Here is a 27,241-nt window from a genome sequence, read left to right as displayed (position 1 = left end):
TGTGTTTGTGGGCGGGGGCGCACTCGGTTTTCATATTCACAAACATAATCGTCAGTGGTGTTACACCTTCGTCTGTGATCGTCGTCTCTAGTATTTCAAGTGCCTCGTGGTATGTGATTGTCAAGAGGCTGTTGACCGGCTCAGAAATAATTTGCGATACTTCGCTCTTTAGCGGCTGGCAAATCGCGGTTCCATTTTGAACGTAATGACGGCTGAACAGAAAAGAAATGGACTTGAAGTGAAGCCCGTGAAGAACGGTCACGTCAAGGGTCACGCGACACATAGCCTCCATAATGGGGTAAGAATGAATGTGGATATTTTGTCTGCTGCTTTACTCTCATTCAAACAATTGCCTGTACACTGCTATAGTAAGTGCTAATGTCATCAGCAGTATGTTCAGTTTGCTTGATTAGGTATGTTGTTTGCCCATATTGATTCTTGGGTAACACTGATGCAGGCCTCACACTAAGTAAAGTGGTCTATGAGCTAAGTCTAGCAAGCAAATGATACAAAAAGTTATCAGTTCACTCACCAGACACTTATGAATTTCTTCTAGCACCTTCATATAGCTCCACAGCCTATATAATGTCAATTAATTGCGTTTTCCCTCACGTCTGTCGCCCAATCCAGTCTTCACTCCCGGTTGTAGGAATCGGCGGTGCAGCTGCCAGCTGATTGTAGTGAACTTCGCTAACACTTCCAGCTAATTGTACGATGACGTCATAAGAGTACTAGATCACTGCTGCTACTGGTGACAATTTCTTACGGTGACTGTTAACAAACTGTTAACTGTTAACAGCTTAGAAACTGTTAGCAATTTCATGGGGGACCGCATGTGTCTAGTAGAGGATCCAGAGAGGAAGTCACAGCACCATGGCTCTTCTTGTGGCCCCAAGAGACCCATAGACCCATAGAACGGGAGCAGTTTTTAGCAGGTCCTAGGCCCTTAGGCCCTCAGGCGACCGATAGGAGTCGCAAGCGACAGTGAAATACCAATGAGCAGGCAAATATACTTATTCACTGATTAAGGGAGGAAAGTGAAATTTTGAGGCTCATTATGCTGTCCGGGAACCGCTCTTGCTAGTGGCCCTATATGTCATTTACCGGGTTATCCGATCCGTAAGGAGTCTTCCACGTTGTCATCGTTTCTTTGCTTTGACTCGGTGGCCCTTACGCTGTTGTCTGGGCAGCGATGCAGGGAAGAAGAAGGGCACAGCGGCATGAACGCATTCTCCCGACCCGACTCGCATTGCCGGACTCTCAAATGCCAGCCAGAGAGCCCTTTCCGTCAACTGCCCCCCCCCCCCCCCCCGAGTCGGTGGGATCCCCTACTGTCGCTCAGGCAGCATCAGTGCCGAACAGTCAGGCCCGTGTCGGTGGGGACCTGAGGACCAATTCGCTAAATAAGCACAAGACCGTGGCCCGTGATTTACATTGGTTTGGCCTCTGAGCCCATGACCCGGGTTGGCCAGAACTCCACAGAGGGCCCTGTGTTGGCAAAGTGCCGCGAATCGACCAAAGCAGTGGTAGAGGGTGTCTAAAGAGAGGCCCAAAATACCCATCGAGGCTGGCGATCAAAGGCCCGAAAGAAAGGGTGAATGGCCCGAAGAGCTGGCTGTAGGTCACATTCGGGCTCCCAGCCCGTTGGGCCGGGACTTCAGATGTCAACCAGATGGACCCTTGCATCGGTTGAAATCGTCCTGGGGAATGTGCGCCTCTAGTCCGGCCAGATATCACCGGCACCCAACAGTTAACTCCGTGTTGGACTCAGCTCAGGGGACCATTTCACGGGGAGCAGCGAGGCCGGGTACGCGATTTGTATTCTATGAGGCACCTGAAAAATGAGGGGCCATGTGTTGGTCAGTGGCCAACAGTGGCGAAGAGCGGGACTTCCGTCGGCAAGTCCCGCCTGGTCCCGTCTGATCCCGCACGGTCACGTCAGGTCCCTTCCGGGTCCATCCGGTCCCGTCTGGTCTCGTCCTGCCTGATTTCCCCTTATTTGGTCGGTTTTTCCCCCGGTTCTGTCTCCATTAACGATGCTATATCTGGCTCTGTCTGATCCGGTCCGACCCTGTCGAATTCTGTGTGGTCCCATTCTGCCCCACCCGATTCTTTTCAGTCACTTAAGATACTGTTCCATGCTGTCTGATTCCGCCCGGTCGTTTTGTCCCGTCTAGTTTGGTCCGGTCCCATTCGTTCATGTCCAGTTCGTCCCAGTAACTTCAAGTCGTATCCCATTCGGTCCCGTCTGGCCGCATCACATTTTGTCCAGTTCCGCCTGGTCCCGCCCTGTATGTTCCACCCCGTCCGGTTCCTTTCAGTCATGTATGGTCCCTCGGATGCCGTCTAATCCCGCCTGGTTATGTCTGATCCCGTCGGATCCTATCTGCATCCGTGCAGTCTGCCCGGTCTCGTCTTGTTCACCCAGTCTTGTCTGGAACGCCCGGTCTCCCCTGGTTTGGTCTTTCCTGTCGGGTCCTGTCCGGCCTCGTCCATAGGGTGGCCTTGTCCTATCCATCTCGGCCGTTGCCATCCGGCGGGATTTCATTTTCATCTCAAAGATCATGCAAAGTAATCCATGGGCCTTCTCCTACAGCACACAACTTTCAATCATTGTTTGCTGTGTGACTGGTAGGGACCGCTTCGTGACGGGATGCGCCCAGGTCCCATCCCATTGACTTGCTGGCCTTAAACACGCAAACTATCGCTGGGGCGGCAGTGATTTTGTGGCTTTGTGACGTCAACGTACGATCAGCTGGAAGTATTACCGAACTTACCACGATTAGGTGACAGCTACACCGCCGGTTCATACGCCCGGTTGTAGACATGAGTGATAGACGTAAGGAAAGACGTAATTCACTGGCATTGTATGGAACCTAGAGCTATATGAAGGTGTGAGAGGAATTAATAAATATCTGGCGCACGTATTGGTGACAATTGTGTATGGCTTGCTTGCTGGGTTTAGATGGTGCGCACTGTTTTACCTAGTGCAAGGCCTGCGCCGGCGTTGCCCAGATTTTATGTTGCTAGCAATGTCTAAGTGACATGTTATGATTACCAAAAAAGCAACAACAACTATGTGGGATGGCTCACCTGTGGGTTGATTATGTTTAGGTACTTGCGTGCTTCATGTGCAGCATGTGTTGCAGTCTGAGTAACTTGTTGTGCGTAGTTTGCTGTAAATGTTAGACAGTTGAGTTGTGAATATATAATGATGCTTACATTGAAAATTGACAAACCTTTTGGGTAAACGATTTTGCTAGTGACAGTTCTAGCTGTGCAGGTACTGAGTTTCATTAGTCTACAATTTTATGCACATTGACTAAAAATATGCTTCTCACCACATTGGAATGTCTGAAAATACTTCTACACAGTTCCGTTTTAAACACACACTAATGACAGCGCTTTTAGAATAATATTTTCATATGGATGCTCTGGTTTGGTTTGGGCTAGAGGCAGGTAATTTTTATCTGCTATTTAGCTCACAATATAAAATTAAATGGTACATGAAGGTCAAAAAGGTAAACTTGATTTACCATGCAATCAACTCCTTCAGATCAAGATGGTAATACTAAAAGCTGCATGTTGACTTACTGGCTATGAATTTTTTTTACAAAAGATACCACAAAAGGGAGCTGATGTGTGTTGGTCACCTAACAGTACAGACATGATTTGTTACATATGCGAGCATGAATTATGCGATTTTTGACAAGATTTGTCATGGCTGCAATATTTTGACATTTATGTGGCCTAGTGAGAGTTGGTCAGTATGAATAATTATAGGATGTTTAGTTGCCTTAACCCTGCATTTAAATTTGAAAACAGTGGTGGGATGAAATTGTGCTAAATTTTCTTAGAAATCGTATCTATAACTTCATTGAAATGTGTTGCTATGTGCTTCCTTAATTAGCCTGAAACCAAGTGCCTGTTATTTCTCATTACCTGTGTGCCCAAACCAAATTCTGGTGACAAATTCACAGGTCTATAACCTGTGAATTGTAAGAAATCGAACTTACCATTGTTATTTTTTTGCTGCTCAGGTTTTTAAGTACAAAAAGAAGTTAAATCTATTCCCACATGCTGATGTCTTTCCAACAAATAAGTACAATATTAATCAAAGGAATAACTAGCCGGCTATTGGTGTGTCAGACATTGCCTTGTTACATGTAGGATGCTTGCTTTCCAAGCATGAAAGTGCAACTGTGGGAGTTTTCCAATGCAGGTGATCATTGAATGCAGAGTTGGCTTGGCGGACGCGCGTTTCGCAATAGGTCAGCTGGTCTGACCCAGCCGGCGCAGCTTCCCCGCATTCCGACCTTGAGCGCCGCCGCAGCGGTGGCAGTGGCGGAACCGGCCGCCTTCCTCCGGCCCGGCCGCCCACGTGCTCGCGGCGGACCTGTCTGGTGCCCGCGTACTGCAGCGGCGGGTAAGCACCCCGTTTATCGAAAGGGGATTGCTCACGACGAGGGCCGTTGGGTGCTGTTTTGGCGTCTTAGGACATTCACAGCGAGTCCCTTGTGTGACCAAAATACCAATGGCAGTCGGGATTTTTGTTATGTCGAAGGGCTTAACGTGGAAACGCTCGGCAGAACTGGCACTGGGCTCTTTGGCTAGGAATCCGCCAGCTAATGCAATGGAAATACTCGCCGTAATCTGCTTGGCGCATGATAGAAGAGCGTGCTGATGCGGCTTACCACGCAGCTCGAGACGCTCGTAATGCCGGTTTAGTGCAAAACACGCCGGTGTGAATCCTGCAGATCAGGCACAAGCTCGTTACGTAGCCGGATGCCATAAGCTCGTGATGCAGCTACGCGCCCTTTTGAACGGCGCTCAGCTGTTCAGAGACGATCGAAATGATTCACAGAGCTTTGGAATGTATTCCGAACCACGCCTCCGGACGAGGCACTGCACTGCCGTTGTCGCGAGCGGGCGCACGCGCGTGGCAACAGACCGCGCTTGCAGGCGCCTGTTTCTATGCGGTGCCGCCGGGGCCTCTGGCTTCTGGTTCTGGCGCCATGGGAGTTCGTGCGGTGCGCATGACGCAGAGGTCGGCCTGGAGGGCCGTGTTTGGCGCCGTGTCAGGCGCGGGGGCCGGCCGCAAGACGCCTTGCGCTGGATCGGGCTGTCCAGTAGTATGGCGCTGGTGGTGGTACTGTTAGGTGGACCGCTGGGCCGCTTCCGGGCCGCCCACCGCTTCCGTCAGATCGCTCTCATACTGTCCGTTCCTCCTGTCGGACCCCTCCCGTCCCGTCCACCGCTCCTCCTGTCGGACCCCCTCCCGTCCCGTCCACCGCTCCCGACGGACCCCTCCCGTCCCGTCCACCGCTCCGACGGACCTTTCCCGTCCCGTCCGCTCCTCCTGTCGGACCCCTCCCGTCCTGTCCACAGCTCCCGAGGGACCCCTCCTGTCCCGTCCGCTACTCCTGTCGAACCCCTCCCGTTCCGTCCGTCGCTCCCGACGGACCTCTCCCGCCCCGTTCACCACTACAGACATCACCACTAGACACTGGGTTTGGTCGATGCAGGATGGGTATCAGCTGGACGAACCGCGCGAATGTGTGCAGACGACGGAGGGAAACGCTGCCGATTGCCCTTTCTGTGGCCGCCCCACCAAACCGGAGTCCAGCATCCGTCCGCTTACTGAAGACGGATGTGTGGCGTGGCGGATGTGGCTGGGTGGGCGGCTGGTGCGACAGGCGTAGGTCATGGTAGCGCGGCTGCGCCACCCCGCACGACGCCACGGCCCGCGGGTGGCCGCAGTGGCCACCCCACACGGCCCGTCAGTCAATACGCCGCCGCCGTCCGGCTGCCGGCCGGGAGTGGTCGATGACCCAGTGGCCGCGCGGGACACCGCTACCGGTGCGGCTGGCGACTCCCCACCGGCGCCGGCCGCGGGTCGTCGACTGGGTTAGCGGGCGGTCAGGGCCGCCGCCGGGGCCGGCAGGCACCCGCCGCGACCGTCGCAGCGCCGGCCGGTGCGGCGGGCCCGGTCTGCTGCCGGCCGGCCGGTCGATTAAGCGGCACGACGCTAATGTCATGGGCTTTGCAGCGGGCGTTGTCATTGGAGACGACGGAAACATCCTTTGTTACCGACTTTTTGGGAGGCTGCGTCAGCCCGCGGAAATGCCGCAGTCAGCGAAACCTGATTGTCGTGTTGAAACAGGACATTCGGACATTTCTACGGCGATCACTATCCCACAACTTCTCCTCGAAGTATTATCATGCATTTTGTCCCCACAGTTTGCCAGTTTGAAATCACGTGATGTATAAGGCAGCTTTGGCCGACGTCTTCGGGTCCCAGAAGCGCACGCGCGCAGCAGAACGAATTGAATATAGATTTTTCATCCAAAATTTCCGACGAACAACATGTTTGTTTCTGTCCGTGCGCGCCCTATTGTAAAGCACCTCCGTCCGGCGGTTGGTGCGGCGGCGCGCGCCGGCGGAGTATCCGAGGACCCAGTCCGGCCGGGCCGACCAGGCTCGTCCCAGTTAGCGGCGCTCGTTCGGCACTGTGTACGTACGCCGCCACGATCCGTCCAGCGCGTGCCGAGTTCGTCCAGCGTGCGTGCCGGGCACGTCGAGCCGAGCTCGGCTCCGCAACAGCTGGTCAGCGACGCACTGGTGCTTGGCTCTAGGATGGGGTCAGAAATACCGCGCTCTGCGCTCGCTCAGAAATACCGCTGTTTACTGAGATGTCACTGTTTAGGGCGCCGTTGGACGCCGGGTCCTTGACTTCGGCATGCTATTTGTACAGCCGTGGACCGGTGCGTTGGGGGTTAGCGTTTTGACGTTGAGCAGGTGGTCCTGAGGCGGTCTGCTCGGAGCGTCGCCTCCACCTCAAAGGCCTGACACTCGGTATCGGGCTGCTGTTCACTTCAATGACTCCATCACGGCACTCGGTCAGCAAGGCTGCAAGCTGGTACGCAGTCGATCAGCGGCTGAACGGATCGATACCTAACCCGACGGTTATTAAACGTCCATTCGCACCCGCGCCTTCCTGTAAAACTGCGGCATCGATCCTCGTAAATGTCACTGCGCTAGTAGATTAATGTTTTTGGGAACGGTTATCGGTCGTGGTTCCGATGCTTCCGTCCACTACGCAGTGTGCTTTTCACCTGCGAAAATTGGGTTAAGTTCATCGGACATGAAAGCTGAGAGTGCTGGCAAGATGAAGGCGATCAAGTAACCCCGACTTTATTTGAAGGCTCTGAAGGATGTGAAAAGCGGGCAAAACATTTGTCTGTTCCGTGCGACAGCCGTCGATTTTTTGCGGGTGATTGGAGACTTTCATTCACTCTTTAATCGTGTTCGATGCATTCTTGCCCTAGTTTTACGGTTGTGGGTTGATGCATCGTGGCTGGCTGGTCGCATTATCTCGCGTGGAACCTCGGAAGATGCGTCCTGTACTTTCCATCAGGAAGGTACATTGCCACGCAATGAATGGGGTTAATCATCTTTTTATGCGTTTATGAAATCCGCACTTTAGTTTGTTTGATAACTGAAAGATTTGATAACTGTGATACGACCAGGGAACGTGATATTAAAGCATCGCGTCCGGTTGAAAACAATCCGTCCTGTTCATTAACATCTTCCTTTCTGTTCGAAATGCAATTTAGATGAACTAAGAATTGCCGCCGTTGCCGTTCCGTTAAATTGAATTAAGTTTTTGGTGTGTACTTCGGCAAATGACTATAAGTTCATCTTGTTTTATGAAGCCAGATGTGTAAAACATACCTCCGTTTAGCCTTCCAGAAGTTTTAGTTAGTACGCTGCTCCTCAATATGACTTTTCTGGACTTGATCCGTAGTTACGTTGTCTTCTGCCAGTGGATGGCTTATGAGTACCTGGCCCTCCTTTGCGAAGTAGTAAGTTATCAACCAGAGATCCTCGGCCTGATTCCACTCCCGGGAAACCAGAGGTCCTCGGCTTGATTCCACTCCCGGGAAACCAGAGGTACGTGACTCGCTTCCACGCGGTGCCTGCCGTCCTTGCCAGAGTGAGAGGCAGGCGACGCCATAACAGCCTGAGCGGTTGAATGCCGCCCAAAGCCACAATGGCATGACATGATAACGTCAAAATCCCACGAGACTGTAGTACACTGCCGTGGCTTTGGGTGCGCGCTATCGATCGTACCAAACACGGGCTCAGTAGGACTTGTTTCGTGCATCTTGAACCCACCGCCCGGCATGAGCCGATTCCAACTCTTTAGACCTTAATAGATCAGCGCTTTTGCCAGGGGCCGCCTCGGACCAGGTTTATCATTGTGTTCGCTTCTCCCTGGCTCCGGACTCATCGGGATGGCGCTTGAGCAACTTTGTTCCGGTCGTCAGTGACATAGTCGTACCTGCTCTTTTGCCCGGCTCTGAGAGCCAGAGTCTGTGCTATTCCGCTGCCGCAGCCAGCGGTCAGGTTTGGACAGGTTCGGTCTGCCCCTCAGGCAGCCTAAACTGTTCTGCATTTTCAGCGTACATGGCAGTAGTGGAATGCAGGGCTCAAACAGCTCCCGCCCGCGTGAGCTACTTTTGCCGTGCCGGCGGCCGAGCTGCTGGCCAGACGGACAGGAATGCCAGAGGAGTTCAGTAGATGGCCGTACGTAAACTAGCCCGCTCCAGTCGTCTTGCGCAGCGGAATGTGTGATGTAAACAGGGCGCCGTTGGCCAGCGCTCCGTGGTCGCCTGCTGCTGCCCGGCTCGCGCGCGTGGGCAGCGGTGCAGCGAGGCTGACGGGGCTTATCAGTAGCAACTGCAGTGACAGCAACAGTGATGCGGACAGCCGATAATCGGAGTTAGATGGAGCGGCCCACTGAGACAATGGACTGTTGTCCTCTGGCAGATCGCATGGGAGAGGAAAGTCATTGTGGAGCGCGTCAGATGAGGGGCCGCCGTATGGCATACACTTGCCGACACACGCATCACTGGCATTAGCGGTGTTAGCTGTCGGTAAGGACCTTAGCCGCAAGCATTGTAATCGTCATCCCATTCCTGTGCGTGCGGCTGTCTGCGCCGCGCGGTTAGGCCGGCGTCCCAACGCTCGCTCTCACGTCGTCAGCCGGTCACCGCTCTGGCCGTGACCGGCCGGCCGCCGGCGGGCGGTCTGCCCGGACCTCCAGGTGGCCCAGATCGCGGCATGTGCGATCGGTCTGCCCGGACTCCAGGTGGCCCAGATCGCGGCATGTGTAATCGGTCTCTGCCCGGACTCCAGGTGGCCCAGATCGCGGCAATGTGTGATCGGTCTGCCCGGACTCCAGGTGGCCCAGATCGCGGCATGTGGTGATCGGTCTGCCCGGACTCCAGGTGGCCCAGATCGCGGCATGTGTGATCGGTCTGCCCGGACTCCAGGTGGCCCAGATCGCGGCATGTGTGATCGGTCTGCCCGGACTCCAGGTGGCCCAGATCGCGGCATGTGTGATCGGGTGTATTTTGGCTGTCAACCCGGGCCGGGCTGCGAGACCGGCCCACTTCTGGCCGCCGGTTCGGCTGCACTATATCTGCCAGCCACGCCTCGGCTGGCCGAGCGCCAACTCAGTCAGCAGTGGCTTGCCCGTGCAATCGGCCGCTGGAAGCGATTGGAAGTGTCCAGTGGCCACATGGGCCGCCCGGTTTGGACATGTGAATCTTACATGGTCGGCATGGGCCGCACCGTCCGGTTGTGGACGTGTGGATCTTGCATGATCCACATGGGCTCGTGAATGATCTTGCATGGGCTCGGCCAATAGATCCACGGTGCCCATTGTGTTAGGCCCTTGTTGCCCTACACCAGCATTTATAAGCATTCCGTCCGTACAAACCGTGTCTGCATGCAGGAGCTGAGCGTATCAGCACATGTCCGTGGGGTTGCTCCTGGGAAGAGTTCTGTCTGAGGCTCATTAGTTCCATTCAAAGCAGCTATTCCTTGCCTGTTTGAAATCGGTCGTGGACAACATACTGTCTAAGCGCATGCGGTACGGAAAGCGCTTAGCTAGCCCGTCGTCTAAGCACATAAGCGCGGTACGGAAAGCGCGTGTGGTAGAAACACAGCCTGAGAGTTGAACTAGTGTCGTCCGACAATGGAGCTTGACGCCTGTTAGTTTCATCGGTAAGATGGCGTGAGTACCACCACTATCTACAACCGCTATCGGTTGGTTCAGGCAACCTAACCAAGTGACGACAGCTTGTGTACGTGGAGACTTCCTGTTGCTTTGAAGGCCCTATGTATTATTCGGGGATCACTCCGTTGCGTGTTGTTGCAGACATCGAAGCGTGGGCGCAGATTAGTGCTGATAAACTCTGGAATTCGCATGTTTGGCAGGAATACTGACTGCAGGCAGTAATTGCGGTCTGCGCTTTGTTCAGTGCAAACGCTAGTAATATGTGACGATTCCTCTGCGTTTCGATTTGTTGTATTCAAGTATTGCTACTATTTTCGCGAACAGAGCCTTGCTGAAATAAATAGCGTATCTATTAATCACACTTAGGAATTGGCTTCGTTTTATTTTTGCGTTTTGGAGTGTCTCCTGTTCGGAAAGCGCGATGAATGGGTTTTACACTGTTGTACGCGCTAACTTGGTATTCTGAAATTGCTGGGTGCAAAGCGTTGAACACCCATTTCCGACCTCCCACTTAAAATATGGCAGGAGCGCTCGCCACTCCTGACGCTGGAGAGCTCGCCACCCCTGACGCTGGAGGGCTCGCCACCCCTGACGCTGGAGGTTACATGGCGTCTGCTTGCGTGCTATAGGCAACGTCACGACGACAATGCATTACCTGAAGGGGTGTGAAACCTGTTTATTGTGGCTCACGCCGCTAAAACACACGAAGCTGATGCGACGGGCTGCCTGTCAGCTGCACAGCGCCCGGCGCACAGCTCCGGGGCTGAGTGTACCGCTGTCTACAGGCGCCGCCACCGTCGCCGCCGGCCCGGCCGCGACCCAGCTCCACAGAGAAGATCGAGGAGTGTACCCTGTGGGTGGCCTTCATCACCTACCTGGCCTACTTCATCCTGGTGACGGTCGGCTACGTCAAGGAGTTCTTCTTCCCCGTGCACCAGAAGGAGAAGGACAGGCAGGTGGGCACGGCCGCCGGCTGCTCTGCGGCGGGCCGAGAAGACGCCGGCTGCGCCACGGCGTGATCAGGGTTGCGGTTCTGGCTGGCCTGGCAGTGTGATCCGGACACGGCGATTGTTCACCAGTCGACCCGGGCAGACGGAATACATTAGGCTGTTGTTAGCGCCGCGTATCGCGGTTTGTCGTATCACGTAATGCGAAAGCTGAGCGATAGTGATCAAGGTTGCATCTGAATGCGTGAGTGGCAGGGGCTGAGCCATTACGTCCCATTACGACCAGTGCTCACAAGCGAGACTACCCTCAGAAATGGCACGCATGTTGTTAAGTCTTGTCCTTCACGATTCTTGTCGCTACGTATGTTTAGTGCACTTGCACTACCACTTCGTGTTGATCTGCCAGTGATATGCATGGCAAGGGCCCCACCAAGAGCTTGTGCATTCTAAAAGGATATCTTCTATCGTTCTCCATCATCCCTTGGCCATACAGCCCCAATTTCCATCACGTACTGCTCTCCATAATCCATTTCAAAACACCTGTAAGCTTTGTGCCCATTGAACACGACGCAGGTGGCTCTGCCCCGCCAGCCTCCCACGTGCCCTCGTCAACCGTTCTGTGAAGCCTGTGGCCGTCCGCGCCGCCATCCCCGCGCTGTGTGCGTCACGTACGCGTGCCGTGCGATGCGTCACTCGCACCCGGTGGAGGTTAGCGACCCGCTGCTCCGGCGCAGGGCTACACGCCGCTGTACTCGAGCTTCGAGAGCTTCTACATCCGCAACGTGTAACCGGCGCATGTCCGACTGCTTCAACAACCCGCTGGCCAGCTGTCCGGGCGGCGAGATTGACATCCAGGTCCGCGAGACGCTCGACTACGGCTTCAGTTACAGGTGGGCGCTGTGGGCGGGCGGCGCGCCCCGGCGGTCGCTGCGCTGCTCGGGCGGGGCCGCACTCCTCTGGCAGCGCCGTGTTCGCGCCGGTGGAACGTCAAGTCTTGCCTTGCCGTCGTAGGCTCACGTGTTTGGGCTTGAGCTCCGTGTGTGTGTTTCTGCCCACCGTCATTGCATGAGCTGCCTCACTTCTGGTCGAGAAGTAGCACATGCTGTGCTTTCATCGTCATGCCGCGTGTGTTTGAAGTTTGTCGGTCCGCACGCCGTCGTTGGCCCAGTAAGACTTGACTCGTTGAGCGGCCGGCACAGGACGACGCTGTCGGACCGGGCTGGGGTCGGCTGCTGACCGTGCGCCGCACGCCGGCCCGCCCGCTCGTCTGCGGGACGCGGCGCGCCGTGCTCGGCTGACCTCGGTCGTTATCACGCCGCTCCGGCGCGACACGGCGCTTAGCCGTCGCGGTCGTCATTGATGAGACATGGCGTGTCGGCTCGCGTGGTCGCGCGCTGTACCGGACCCGTCCCCGGCTGGGATCCGTGGCCCGACGGTGCGGTCCGGCTGCCCCACCGCCCACCGTGGAGGCGGGCACAGCGCGCCGCCGGCTCACCACGCCGCCCTCCCGGCACGGAATGCCGCCCGAATTCTGAGCACGTATGCGAGACGCGGTGCACGCGGATAGATCCGCAGCACCACGTCGACGCAGTGGCCGACCTTCACACGCGTGCAGACTCGCAGCTGGAGCAGGCTGCTGGCGGCGCTCGGCTCGGCCGTGGCCTGGCTGGAGCCGCCCGCCGCGTGCGGAGCGGTCGCCGGCGCTGGGAGGGAGGGGCAGCCGCCGACCGGACGCTCGGTGCAGCTGCACCGGCCAGACGGGCGCGCCGCGGCCGCCGGCGGACATACACACACACAGATAAGGCGACGACTACGGCCGCTAATCGCGCGGCGCGGCGACGTCACGTGACCGGCGGGCCGACGATCGCGGCGCCGGGCGTCGCCTCCTCGCTCGTCTGGGAGGAACGGCGGGTGGGCGCTGTGTGGCGGTGCATTCGCGGGGCCCGCAGGTGGAGAGTCGGGCCCAGCGGCGTAACGCTCACCAGCCACGTTGCATGGAGATTATGGCCGAGAGTCTGGCTCGGTCTGTCTGCGACGGCGGGCCGCCGCGCAGCAGCGGATCCCGCGCCCACGCTTACCGCACAACTGGACTCGGCGTCATGCCTTTTGAATGTCCCATGCTTGTCCGTGCCGATAGCTGGACCGGTTAGAGCGCCTACATTCCGGTCCACTCACCCGTGGCTGGGTGGGAGCTGGACGCTTCAGCGCTCGCTCTTGCCGCTGTCTGGGCGGGCTTGGGGTCGGTGGCAGCGACTGTTGAAAAAGTCGGGTGACGTCATCGGGCAGAACGGAGCGTGCCAAGCATTGCGACAGTCAAGTTTTCGCCGCCAAATTTTGCAATTGAGCCATAATTTTTTGGTCAGATGGTGGTCACAGGACTGTGGCAAGAAACACTGGCCAACGTGGGCGGCGATTCCAGAAGCTCGTTCAATCCAGGGGTCCGTAGCAAATTATTTAAAAAAGCGCACATTTGACTATCACAATACAGCCATTCCAGTTCAGTGAATGTCACAGGCCGATCTGCGTCAACATGGCACACTGGCGAAACGCGCCCCTCCCCCCTCCGCTTTGGGCGATTTCCTCGACCTTTGACAGGAGCTAATGCACCGTCAGAGCCGAGCCTCATAGCATGGTGTCGGCGGCACGAACCAGACGCTCCCTCGGCGTTGTCAAAGTGGCTGGCTTGTCGTTATCGGCGGCCCACGTTGTCGGCGTCAACTTTGTGGATGATCTCGTTTGTGCTTGGTGCAACGTCGCACGCATTTGGCCGTAGCAGGTATTACTTGAGGATGCCTCGCACCAGGTAGCCATAGATCAGCTGACAGCCGTGTGAATGCAATCGTATCGAAGCGAGCAGTCGCCCTGGGCTGGCCCCGCGAGGCCTTATATAAGCTGTGTGGCCGACGAAGCTGTGATAGGCGACAACAGCTCAAATCTACCTTCAGACACCGCATAAAGGCTATATTTTTACACCTTTGTGGTCGTCGCCGCTTTGAGTGTCAGGCCAGCTGCCGGTTTGTTTTGAAACTCGTAAGTAAGTCGCCAGGGCCCGAAAATAATGATGGAAACAATGCGATGTGCATTCAACCGCCCGCGCTCGTGTTTGTGTGTAACAGCGTATGCCGCGTATGTCTGTGGAAATATAGCCGTTTGTGTGAGACCCACCTCCGCGCCATTAGTCCGCGGCTGTCAGGGCACGGCGCTGCGGCCAGGGTCGGGGCGGCACCACCTGGTATCGCCTGCCGCCAGGTCGATGCACTGTCGACCCCGTGTCCTGTCTCGCGCGTGCTGCGTGCCATGGCCCGCCTGCGGCCAGCGCGGCTCGCGGGCCGCCCGTCCCGCGTTCATACGGCCTCGAGCCTGGGCTCCGAACGGCTGGTGCCACCCCTCGCGTGCCGTGCGTCTCAGCCACGGCACGGTCTCAGTGACCGGCCTTGTGTGGATCCCTGTGCCGTGACCGTTGTCCCGACTCCTGCGCCCCCAGTGGCACGCGCCACCGCCACATGCTCGCAGCGTGTTGCATAATGTCCCACGCCCGGTGTTTCGCGCAGGGTGTGCCGTAATCCGAGTGAGCCATGCGATGTGCTTAGTCCCGCGCGATGAGTCCCCTGCGCCCCGAGTCCCGCGCGATGAGTCACCTGCGCCCCGAGCCTGCGCGATGAGTTCCCTGCGCCCCGAGCCCGCACGATGAGTCCCCTGCGCCCCGAATCCCGCGCGATGGGTCCCCTGCGCCCCGAATCCCGCGCGATGAGTCCCCTGCGCTCCGAGTCCGATAAGTCCCCTGCGCCCCGAATTCCGCGCGATGGGTCCCCTACGCCCGAAAAAAGCCCCGCGGCATGCCGCGCCGTGCGCGGCATCAGTCGCAGGCGACCGGACGCCGCGCAGGTCAATCGATGCGCTGCGCGTGGACCTTACGTCACGCTGTGACGACAACCGGCTATTGCAGCCGGGCCTGGAGCGGCGAGGCAGAGGCGGTGGCGGGAGCCAGGGGAGGGGGAGGGACAGCCGGCCTGGAGCGGTGAGGCAGAGGCGTGGCGGGAGCCAGGGGAGGGGAGGGACAGCGGCCTGGAGCGGCGAGGCAGAGGCGGTGGCGGGAGCCAGGGGGAGGGGGAGGGACAGCCGGCCTGGAGCGGCGATGGCAGAGGCGGTGGCGGGAGCCAGGGGGAGTGGGAGGGACAGCCGGCCTGGAGCGGCGAGGCAGAGGCGGGTGGCGGGAGCCGGCGGGGAGGGGGAGGGACAGCCGGCCTGGAGCGGTGAGGCAGAGGCGGTGGCGGGAGCCAGGGGGGGGGGGGGAGGGACAGCCGGCCTGGAGCGGCGAGGCAGAGGCGGTGGCGGGAGCCAGGGGGAGGGGAGGGGTAGCATGCGGTCACTGACACCCAATCCACTCTGCGCCGCTCACGTGCCGCGGGTTCGGATGGGCAAACGGGCCGGGCTCAGTCTGCAACACCGCCCCCCTCACCCTCCCCCTGCCGACGCGCCGTGTGTATTTGTACGTGCCGGGCTGTAGACGAGGCCACTCGGTGGGGCGGGCGGACCCGGGCGGACGCACGCCGCTAGGTCACGCGCGCGCGGGGTCCGGCCAGCCGGCGGATCAGGGCTGGGCCAGCGTCGCCCGGGGAGGTCCCCGAGGAGGTCCCGGGGTTTCCCTGCGCGGCGGCGCCGGCGCTAGCGCCGCCGTGGTGGTTTTGGCGTTCGGAACGAGGATGGGACCGTGCGAGACGTATGATAGTCGAGTGGTGCACGGCTGTGGGCTGCGCTGGATGGGGTTGAGGACAGATAGACAAATCGTGGGTCAGTCGCTGGCTCTGGCTGGAACTTTCGAAAAGTTATGTGTCCATTGATTGGGCGATGCTGGTGGTGCATGTAGTTATTTAAACGGTCTGGAACGGCGTTCGAAGCATACGTTGCGAAATTGCTGGAAATAACTTCACCATGATGATGTCAAGCTCCACGTGCGCGTTCCATTGCTCTGGGGACTGATCACGAGTTGCTGGTATGGGGACCGGTTTCGTAGAACTGATAACCCGCTCAACGAGCATTCGGTTCGAACCGCGTCCTTGACGACACGGTCGTCACGTTTGACGTCACGTCTGTGGGGACGCCGTTGCTAGGAAATGGCGTCACACGGCCTGGGTGGCGTGAGTGTGCTATCGACAATGGAAGGGGAGGGGGGCGGGCTGCTTGAAACAACTGACTCATCGTCACATGCTGGCGTCGCGAATGAGACTTTCGAGATGGAACGGATATCGCTGACGTCATACATAGTGCTGCTGTCGTCGGTAAGAGAGCCATCCAGCCCGTGAGAGTGGCAGCCATCGGCGACCCGCGAGAGTGGCAGCCATCGGCGGCCCGTGAGAGTGGCAGCCATCGGCGGCCTTCGAGGGTGGCAGCCATTGGCGGCCCGTGAGGGTGGCAGCCATCGGCGGCCCGTGAGAGTGGCAGACATCGGCAGCCCGTGAGAGTGACAGCCATCGGCGGCCCGTGAGAGTGACAGCCATCGGCAGCCCGTGAGAGTGACAGCCATCGGCAGCCCGTGAGAGTGGCAGCCATCGGCAGCCCGTGAGAGTGGCAGCCATCGGCCGCCCTCGAGGGTGGCAGCCACCGGGGTGATACTGCGGACCACGTCACCGTCTGCAGTCGGGCTTCAAGCCGCGCCACGAATCGTCTCGCCGATGGGCGGTGGGGCTGCGAAATCCCATCTGCGTCTCTCTGCGGCTCATGCGGCCGGCCTTCCCGGGCGGCCGCAGGGGTGGGGAGGCTGGACGCCGGCGCCGGCCGGAGCCGCACGTGGTTAGCGTCGCGCCGTCTCGTCCTGGGCTGACTCAGCACGCCGGCCCCCGCCCGGCACGACGCAGCGAGGTCCGACCGGGTCCGCCGCCGGACGCCCCGGCCGCAGGCCGGAGCCGCTCGGGTGGCGCGGTCGCCCGCGGGCTGCGGCGATTCGCCCCGGAGCATGGAGCAGGGTTTGGGTTTGGAGCAGGGTTTGGTATACACATGTATTCATATTACTCTACGTTTGTAATTATTTTTATTTGATCCATTTGTTGATTTAACTTGTTATGCTTATATTTTGAGCACCAAGTGATAGTCGTATATCCTGCTGCCTGACATTAGACCGGCCAAAGATATAACATCCCTTCCTCTCCACCTCCCCCCCCCCAAAAAAAACAAAACATAACGATGCCATTCATTGGGTCTCGATCCACACTCACGAGTTATCCACGCACGTACAATCCATTGCTGAGCTTGAATACCTCCACATACTTACCGTTGAGCAAGTCATGATATGTACGACGCTCTTGAGGCCCCAAGATAGGCCTCAAGCACTGGCACTTGGCAGCAATGGCAGCAAGAACAAAATATGTGCAACGATTGTTCGCTCGCTGATGATGGATTTCCAATCGTACAAATCCGTACGATTAGTATGGATTTGCTGACAAAATTAAGGTGTGTTGCATGTGTAGTGTGCAGGCTCCTTTGCTGCGTCTCAGACCAAAACATCCGCGGTGAGGTGTTTCGAGAACGAGTTTTCCAAGGTCTCAAACCAGCAAAAGCACGCGAGACGCCGGCCTTGCCAGGAGCTCAGCGCCGTCCGCCGTCGTGTTTACGGCGCGATGTTCAGGAGGTGCCTGGAGCGCCACGGGTGACGTCACGCGCCGGCGCCCCGTGCACCGCCGCCGCCGACGCCGCCCGCCGTCGGGTCGGTCCGAAGCGTGACGAGCGCGCGCTCCGTTTGCGTGGAGCACGCGGTGCAATATGGACTGGTGGGGGCTGCATGCAGTTTGTCGCTCGAGCGCGAAGGGTTTGTGGCGTGAGCGTGGGTACTCACTACGGTCTTGCGCAAAGCCATAGTGTAAGTGCATACATATCCGCGCCGCACAGGTCTTTTACGAGGTGTTCCATCATCTTAGGTCACCCACTTGTGTGCCGCTCACCGTGTGTATGTCTGGAAGCCGTGGGTATGGCTGCGGCTAGAGCTCGGGATTTCCGCCGGCTCCAGCTGCGACGTAGCCACTAAAGCCCTGTTTTCTGTGTGCTGGCTTTCTCCCGTCCTAGCCCCAGCTCGGTCGCATCGCCCACGGACGCCACGCAGCTCGCGCGGGACGATTTTTGCTGCGAAAAGTCGCGTGCCCCGAACGAGAGGGGCTATGTCGTGTCACTGCCGCGCCTGCCGGCTGCGGCGCTTCGGACGCTTCCTCTGACCCGCCGCCGGCCGCCCTCAGACGCACGGGCGCCCTCAACCGGTGCACCAACTTCGGCTCCTACAACTACCTGGGCTTCGCCGAGAAGAGCGGACCCTGGACCGACTCGGCCGAGCGGCTGCTGCGCCAGAATGGCGTCTCTTCGTGCGCCACGCGGCTCCAGCTGGGTATGTAATCTTTGGTGTAGTGTATAGCTCCTGGCGCGGTGTGTAGTTACCGATGCGGCGTATAGTCCCGACGTGGTATATAGTCCCCGGCGCGATGTGAGTCCCCTGCGCGATATGTAGTTCTTGGCTCGGTATGTAGTCCCCGGTGCGGCGTGAGTCCCCTGCGCGATATGTAGTTCTTGGCTCGGTATGTAGTCCCCGGTGCGGCGTGAGTCCCCAGCGCGATATGTAGTTCTTGGCTCGGTATGTAGTCCCCGGTGCGGTGTGAGTCCCCATCGCGATATGTAGTTCTTGGCTCGGTTTGTAGTCCCCGGCGCGATGTAAGTCCCCTGGGCGATATGTAGTTCTTGGCTCGGTATGTAGTCCCCGGTGCGGTGTGAGTCCCCAGCGCGATATGTAGTTTTTGGCTCGGTATGTAGTACCCGGTGCGGTGTGAGTCCCCAACGCGATATGTAGCTCTTGGCTCGGTATGTAGTCCCCGGTGCGGTGTGAGTCCCCTGCGCGATATGTAGTTCTTGGCTCGGTATGTAGTCCTCGGCGCGGTGTGAGTCCCCTACGCGACATGTAGTTCTTGGCTCGGTATGTAGTCCCCGGTGCGGTATGCAGCCCGCCCCCCCCCCCCCCCCAACTCGGCGCTTATTGTCGTCACCGTTTGTGTAGCGTACGGTCCGTTATGTACTCTCCCAATCGACAATGTGCGTCAGCATTGGTCTACGTGTTCGTTACAGGCTGGTTGTTTACCGACATCGTTTAAACGTTATGCAAGGACGTCTTCATTAACTGCAGCTTGACATGCATTGGACTTGATTTGGGCGAGGTTAATGGTGGCATGCAGGCGACTGTAGTGACTGTGTTGTAACCCGCAACATGATGTGCATTGGACGGGCGGACCTGGCTTTCCACTTTAGGGTTTTTTTGTGTTGCGACTTCGACAATATGCAAGTCGCTGCAGTTCGAGCGTGAGAACAAGCTTACGTGGTGGGCTGTGGCCGTGAACAGCCGGCATTGGGGAGTGGAGATTCAAAAGGTTGAAAATGTACGAATGGTAAAGGCGGACTGGACCTGATGTGTACGTACATCACTGAATCGGAATGTAGAAAACATTAGGGGTGTCAACATTGGCACCAATGTAGCATTACGTTTATCGTAAATGTGAGTGGGGAGCATACCTCAAAGCCCGGATGGGGCCAGTTTCCGCGGTGATGAGACGCATTGATACAGAGGCACCGCCGATTCCTGTGTCTCGTGTGACCCCCGTACTGTTCTCTTCGATTGAGAGCAGTGTCAGGATAGCCCGGAGCCCCGTCGTGACCCATATCGTCGCCTCCCTCGGGCAGGCAGTCAGCAGTGCCAGCACGACCTAGAGTCGCTGGTGGCCGAGTTTCTTGGCGTAGAGGAGGCCGTGACGTTCGCCATGGGCTTCGCCACGAACGCGCTCAACATCCCGACGCTGGTGGGGCGCGGCTGCCTGGTGCTGAGTGACCAGCTGAACCACGCCTCGCTCATCCTGGGCCTGCGCCTCTCCGGCGCCACCATCAACGTCTTCAAGCACAACGGTACGGCGGCGCGCAGCCGTCACGGCAGACGGTGACCGTGACTGTGAAGTGATCCGAAGCTGCATTAGTTTCAAGTCTAAATCGCTGGGCCTTACAGTCACTGTGTTAATGGATGATTTGCGTGCGCAAGCATCCCAACCGTTTGACCACGCCGCCCGCGCTGTGCCGATGGCGTGGCTGGCACCGCCTGCGGCGGGGCGTCACCGGGGACTGCTGACCCGCTTGGTACGCCGCCCTCATGGGTGGCCTTGAGACGCGCCGACTGCCGGCACACTCCCGCTGGACGTGCCCCGTTGACGTGCGATGTCACGTCGTAGACGTGCACGACCTGGAGCGGAAGCTACGGCGTGCAATCGTGGAAGGTCATCCGCGCACGCACCGGCCGTGGAAGAAGATACTGATCGTGGTCGAGGGTATCTACAGCATGGAGGGCTCCATCTGCCGCCTGCCCGAAATAATCGAACTCAAGAAGAAGTATAAGGTGAGGCGCTGTTCGGTACCTCTGTGAGGGAGTGCTGCGGTGAGGCACTAGCCAGTACCTCTGTCTGAGGAAAACCCTGTCGCATCGGCGATAAGGAGGAGACTGGTGGATAAGATTGAAACTCGCGTGCAGCCTCTATGCCTATCGCTGGAAATTTGTGGGACTTCCCCATGTCAATTAGGCCATGGATGACGTTATCGCCCGAGGGTCGTGTTTGTGCCGCGCAAGACATCGTTTGTGCTCACAATGCCCGGATTCAGCTGTGCCTCCGCGAATGTTCTGAGCCTCGACAGTGGCGACGACACCCGCCCGGCCGGCCGCGGCGGGGCGGCCCCAGCTCCGATGGGCTCGCCCGCCTCGGACGTCCGTCCTCACGAGAGGGCAGAGTCGTGCGGCATGCCCACCGGATACGTCAGCTACCCTCGGAGGGCGGGGGCGCCGCAGCGATCGGTGTGCGCGCCCTATCAGATAGGGCCGTGTTTGTCGGCGGGTTCAGCCCAGCGCGACCCAGTTGCTGGGTGTGATCTGGGCGCCGGCGCGCCGCCGCTCACGACTCGTGACTCTCGTGCGAGGCTGTCCGTGACTGGCTCATGTTGTCGCGTCGGCGGCTGGTCCACAGCCGGGACCCATCTGCGTCTCAGCGGGGCTAATGATAGCGGGCGGCGCGCCCTAAAACTCCAGTCAACAACAATGGTAGCGGGCTCGTGCATGATGGCTTACGGCGATCGTTGGCGGCGGATTTAGATGAAATACGTACGTCATAAAGCTGTTTATAGGTCCTGTGTCGTCGCTGACTGACTTGCCATTCAGAGGAAGAAAATACCTTCGAAACTGAGGATTAACGACTGCGGTTGTGGCGCCGACTGATCGCCCTGTGGCTAGATAACTTAAGGGATGGTCGGGACGGGTTTTCCAAAAATGTGTGGTCCAAAATAGCACATCCATCCCGCCGCTGTGCCTCTTGGTGGTTGTCTGGCGCGACAATACGGGTCTCGCGTAAACGTTCGTACTTGTGGCTGCTGCCCGAGTCATTCCCCGTGTCCAGAATCACCTTCGCTGGTGTCCACGCCGACCTTGGCCGCCTCGCGCACCTGCATTCCCACACCTTTGTCATTATTCAGGCGCGGCACCTGTGGCTGTACCCAGTGTGCCCTGACCTGACATAGCCAAGCGTACCTGCGTCTGTACCGCTGTGTGCGACCCTAGTCTGGTCTTGCCCTAGGTGCACGTGTGCCTCCGCGTGCCCTCCTCAGCAGCGTACGACCCTGACGCCGCCAGCCTTGCTCGTGCCTCGTTACGCTCCCCTGACCTGACCCGCGCCGGCCAGGCGTACCTGTACCTGGACGAGGCGCACAGCATCGGAGCGCTGGGGCGCTCGGGCCGTGGCGTCACCGAGTACTGGGGCTGTGACGCGCGCGACGTCGACGTCCTCATGGGCACCTTCACCAAGAGCTTCGGCGCCGTCGGCGGCTACATGGCCGGCAGCAAGGTGGGTGTGATGGCCGATAGTTGGTACGTCGTTAATGACGTCAGAAGGTGGAGAGGTGGGTGTGGTGGCCGATGGTTGGTACGTCATCAATGGCGTCAGAAGACAGAAAGGTGGGTGTGATGGCCGATGGTTGGTACGTTGTTAATGACGTCAGAAGGTGGAGAGGTCGGTGTGGTGGCCGATGGTTGGTACGTTATCAGTGACGTCAGAAGACGCTTTTGTCGCGCCTGGACGAATTGCTGATTACGCTCTCGCCGCGCCCTCTCGATGAAGTCGGCAAGCAAATGACGGCGCTCTTTGTGCCGTTGTTAACCGCTGTCGTACATACAACCGGCGGCTGTTTCAGCCGTCGAGTGTGCTGAGTAGCGCATTCCGACTGTTATTAGTGTGTGTGTGTGTGTGTGTGCATGCGATGTGGGCGCCTCTTGACGAGGCCCTGTTGGTTAGCGCGCCGCGAGCTCTGCCGTGACGTGACGCTGCGTCACGTGCTCCCGACGGTGACGTGTCCGTCTGCGTCACACTGCGTCAACTCTGACCTCCTCCCGCCTCCCTCCCGGTAGCGGCTGATCGCACACGTGCGCCGGCACAGCCACAGCATGCACTACGCGGCGACGCTACCGCCGCCGGTGGCCGGCCAGATATCGGCTGTGGTGCGCGAGCTGATGGGTCGCGGCGGCGGCACCGGCCTCGGCCTGGCGCGCATCCGGCGCCTGGCCGACAACACGCGCTACTTCCGCAAGCGGCTCAGTCAGATGGGCTTCATCCTGTACGGCAGTGACGACTCGCCGGTGGTGCCGCTGCTAATCTTCCTGCCGGCCAAGGCGGCGTGAGTGTGCTGGACGGCGGACCCCCCCCCCCCCCCCCCGGCGGCCCTGCTCGGGGGCGGATGCCGGCCGTAGGGCCTCTGGGGTTGCGGGTCGGCACCTGAGGAGGCGCCGCTCTCAGAACACGAAACACGGCATCGCATTGTTCGCGCTCGCTTTAATGACCTCCCTTGGCCAGACGACTGGACTGCTCGCCTGACGTCGAGAAGGCGCTCGTTCCCGCAGCGTTGTTTTGCTCTGAGCTTCTCGGGTGCCCGTACGCTCCCTTAACGGGGGAGTGCGGGTGGAGGAAGCGGGCGGGACGCCTGGCGCGGCTCCCGCGCTTCCCTGACGCGCGGGCGGTGGCGGACTGTCCCCTAACTGGGCGATCACGTGAGGCGCGGCTCCCACACCGTGGGGCCAGGGGTGCGCCGGCAGCTCCCGCCCCCGGCGCCAGCTCAGCCGGCAGCTTCCGCTCCCGGCGCCAGCTCAGCCGGCAGCTCCCGCTCCCGGCGCCGGCTCAGTCGGCAGCTCCCGCTTCCGGCGCCGGCCCGGCTCAGTCGGCAGCTCCCGCTCCCGGCGCCAGCTCAGCCGGCAGCTCCCGCTCCCGGCGCCGGCTCAGTCGGTAGCTCCCGCTCCCGGCGCCGGCCCGGCTCAGTCGGCAGCTCCCGCTTCCGGCGCCGGCCCGGATCAGTCGGCAGCGCTCCCCGCTGCCCCGGCGCCAGCTCAGCCGGCAGCTCTCGCTCCCCGGCGCCGGCTCAGTCGGTAGCTTCCCGCTCCCGGTGCCGTCAGCTCGGCAGCTCCCGCTCCGGCGCCGGCCCAGTCGGTCAGCTCTCGCTCCCCTGCGCAGCGTCAGCCGGCAGCTCTCGCTCCCCGGCGCCGGCTCAGTGGGCAGCTCCCGCTCCCGGCGCCGGCCCGGCCCAGTCGGCAGCCTCTCGCTCCCGGCGCCGGCTCAGCCGGCAGCTCTCGCTCCCGGCACCGGCTCAGTCGGCGGCTCCTGCTCCGGCGCCGGCTCAGTCGGCAGCTCCCGCTCCCGGCGCCGGCGCCGGCGCCGGCTTAGTCGGCAGCCCCCGCTCCCGGCGCCGGCTCAGCCGGCAGCTCCCGCAGCTCCGCGCCTGGCAGCGCTGCTCATGTGATGCGTCACTCGCGGCCGTCAGCACGTGACATGCATATCACGCGCGGTCTGTGGGCCGGCGTCAGGGGCGTGATGGGTCTGATTGATGTGGGCATGGCATGTCGGTGTTTGTACCTGGCCGCGCCACGACGCCCGAGCAACGTGCGTTTGTCGTTTGTGGCGTTACAATGCCCATTGCAAATGATCGATGTTTGTACCTGACCGCGCCACGGCGCCCGGGCAACATGCGTTTGTCGTTTGTGGCGTTACAGTACCCATTGCAAGTGACCACGCCAGCCGTGCATCGTTTGCCTTTGCGTGACGCGTACGCCACATACGTTCCTTGCCGTCCGCGTGTGTGGAGCGGAGCTAACGATGGAGCTGGACTTAGTGTCGGCTGTGCAGCGTTTTGTTCGTGTTCAATCGGTTCGTGCTGAGTAACGTGTTGCTCACGTAAATCTGAGCCTATCGTCCATCGCACTCCCCGTTCGCAGCGTGTGCTCGTGATGGAGCGTGGCGGCTGTGCGTAGATGGTACCCGCTGTGTTGCGCCTGGCGTTTGGTGGCCGGCTGTCGTGTGCCGTCGTGGTTGTGACCTGACTTAGTGCGCGTGGACCGCAGGGCGTTCTCCCGCGAGCTGTTCAAGCACAACATCGCCACCGTGATCGTGGGCTTCCCGGCGACGCCGATCCTGACTGTGCGCTGTCGCTTCTGCATTTCGGCCGCCCACACCAAGGAGATGCTGGACAAGGTGCGGGCCGCGCGCCTCGCCACCGCCGCTGCCGGCGCCAGCGGACTTACGCGGCCGGCTGGAGAGCTTGCCATGTGGGACCACAGTGCCGATGTCATTTGGCTGGATGTGCGTCGGATGTTTTGTGGCGATGTTCGCCGGATCAGAGTCAGTGCGAAGCATAGTTTTGCGAGGATCTTTATATATATATATATATATATATATATATATATATATATATAGATATATAGATAGATATATATATATATATATATATATATATATATATATACGTGTCACGCCGCTTCGGCGCGCGGCCTCCGATGACAGCCTGGCCCTCTATTGGCCAGAAGGAACGAAAAGCGAGCTGTGTCTTTGGGTGCGAACGCAGTGCGCATGAAAGGAGGTGCATTCAATGTACGAGGTCGCCAGCTGCCGCAATAGGCCTTACAGTGGCGTTTAGCGCCCGCTGCTCGTGGTCCGTAACTCAATTACCTCGGCGGCGAACTCAATTCACCACAAACGTCGTGCAGACTAGCGTACCGGCGTGGGGCATTCATTGGCTTTCAACGTGCCGTGACTGGACGCCACACGCGCGCCGCGGCCTATTTGTGGCGCTCCGTGCCGTTCGCCAGCTCGGGTCAGGTGCACGCTTCACGCCTCGCTTTGTCCCTGCTTGGCAGCGCCGCTGGCTGACGACCGATGGGCGTCGTCCCCCCTCTGGCCGAGCGTGTTCACCAGCGGCGGCTGCTGACGGGGTCGTCTCTGTCCGGCAGATTCTGGAGCTGATCGACAAGGTCGGGGACGAGCTGGAGATCAAGTACTCGCGCCGGCCTCGCTCCAACGTCCACATCGAGTACGGCCGCTGCTAGCGGGCCCAGAGCGGAGCGGCCGCCGACCGTGCCGGTCGTTCGGAGCGGTGGGCGTCAGCTCGGCTTCGAGCCGGCTGCGCCGCTGGGTACCGCTCGGCTGCCCACCTATTGTGATACTGCGGGTAGGCGCAGCTGAGCTGAGGCGGCGGGAACGCCCCTTGCGCGCGGCTTTCTCCTGGCGCATTGTCGCCGCTGCCTTCGTCTGTCGCGTGTTTGGGCGGATGGCGCCCCGGCCCGTTCTGTCGTCCGCCCTGCCCCGCCGCCGCCGCCCGTGCCGTGCCGGTCGCGTGCCGGTGCACCGATGCGGCCCTGCCCCCGCTGGACGGGCGGAAGCGGCGGGCCGGCCGCGCCTCTGCCTCGCCTCTCGCCGCGTGCGCCTCTGGGCTCCTCCAGCGGCCGTCGTCCGGCCTGGAGCGGTGGGCAGACTGGCCAGCCCGGCCTGGGCGTCCCAACATGCTGCCTTACCGTGCCTGAGCGCGGCACGGCCTCGGCCGACCGCGTCTGTCCAGCCGCTGCACAAAGGCTGCTTGCGATACCCGTCCGTGCCTCTGTGTGTGTGGGGGGGGGGGGGCAGGGGGGACACAAATCGGCCAACTGCCGCTGAGTATGGGGGAGGGGAGGGGGTGGCGGCTGTAGTGGTCTGGCCGTTCCAGAGTGCCTGTGCGGAAGTGTGCGCGTCGTGAGTCCGTTGCGCGGGCTATCGGGCGGCGGAGAGGAGCGCGAGACGGTCGGTGGTGCCCGGATGTCCGAGGGGTCTTGCCCTGACGCGCAGCCATGCCTCACCACTAGCTGCGTGACTTGGATTTTCATTTCTGCGCGTGCCTCTGAGAGCACCGAAGTATCCTCGGAAATTATGGAGCAGTTACGTAAACGAAGATTTTTTGCTGCTTTCATCACTTGCACTTTTGTTTGTCACATTGTCCACAAAGGTGTTTTTGTCAGTATCTGCTCGTGATGAAGTTTTACAGTGTTCCTGCGAGGTTGAACGTTAGTGCGGGTTAGATGCGTTGGAGAACATTTTCGGTATGGTTGCGATAAATGGCCAGTGCTATTGTGAAACTGTTCTTGACATGGTCGTGCCTATGCTGAAAACGTATGTAACTGTGAGTGATTTGTGGTGATTACTGTTCATATCAAGCACGTCACCTTGCCGGACTCGTTTCGTAGACCACCTACACGCGGGCTGATTAGATCCAGCCTTTTTGTTATGCTCCATTGATTTTGCCATCAGTGTGGCGGTGTGCGGAGATGATCGCTCGTGGCGCGTGTGTTGTCTTGGTTTGCCTGCCGCCGGCTGCGTTTGCGCGAGGTTTGGCCCTGCTCGGTGCCGTCAGTCACTGGGCTTAAGTGAAAACGTTTTTGCCGGAGTTAGACGTTTCGCAGACCGCGCCGTTTATTATTTTGCGCGCTTTTGTTGGACGCTCAACGCCCGTGCGGCACGACTTACAAGAAGACAGTCTCAGCGAGTTCCTCTGTGCGCGTCGCGCCGCGCGCTATTTAAGTCATGGTCGCGCCGGTCGGTAACACATTTTGCGGGGTGCCCGCCTTGTTTCAGTGTCGCGAAATGCGTGTTGTTTTATGTGCTTAACTTCTGCTGAATACAGCCGCCCGAGGTGTGAAGGTTCGGCCCAGGCTCCAGATCAGCCGCTCGAGGTGTTAAGATTCGGTCCAGGCTCCAAATCAGCCGCTCGAGGTGTCCATGTTCGGCCCAGGCTCCAAAGCGGCCGCTCGAGGTGTCGGGGTTCGGCCCAGGCTCCAAATCAGCCGCTCGAGGTGTCAATGTTCGGCCCAGGC

At 59.4% G+C, this 27,241-nt stretch overlaps 1 protein-coding gene across 1 annotated transcript; it reads left to right on the top strand.

The window, feature by feature from the left end:
• On the top strand, positions 1–25,726 carry LOC119105136 (serine palmitoyltransferase 2-like). The gene is given in 11 exon segments (XM_037228697.1): positions 1–298; positions 10,873–11,043; positions 11,769–11,819; positions 11,821–11,924; positions 18,258–18,403; positions 19,741–19,959; positions 20,277–20,440; positions 21,768–21,929; positions 22,490–22,755; positions 24,467–24,596; positions 25,352–25,726. Coding segments are annotated over 11 exon segments (1,602 nt in total). The 5' UTR covers positions 1–205; the 3' UTR covers positions 25,448–25,726.
• Positions 25,727–27,241: the final 1,515 nt, after the last annotated feature.

Source organism: Pollicipes pollicipes, unplaced genomic scaffold, assembly GCF_011947565.3.
Source record: "Pollicipes pollicipes isolate AB1234 unplaced genomic scaffold, Ppol_2.1 Scaffold_2555;HRSCAF=2994_pilon_pilon_pilon, whole genome shotgun sequence".
In the NCBI taxonomy this organism is placed as follows: domain Eukaryota; kingdom Metazoa; phylum Arthropoda; class Thecostraca; order Pollicipedomorpha; family Pollicipedidae; genus Pollicipes; species Pollicipes pollicipes.
This window is presented reverse-complemented; position numbering and strand designations above follow the sequence as displayed.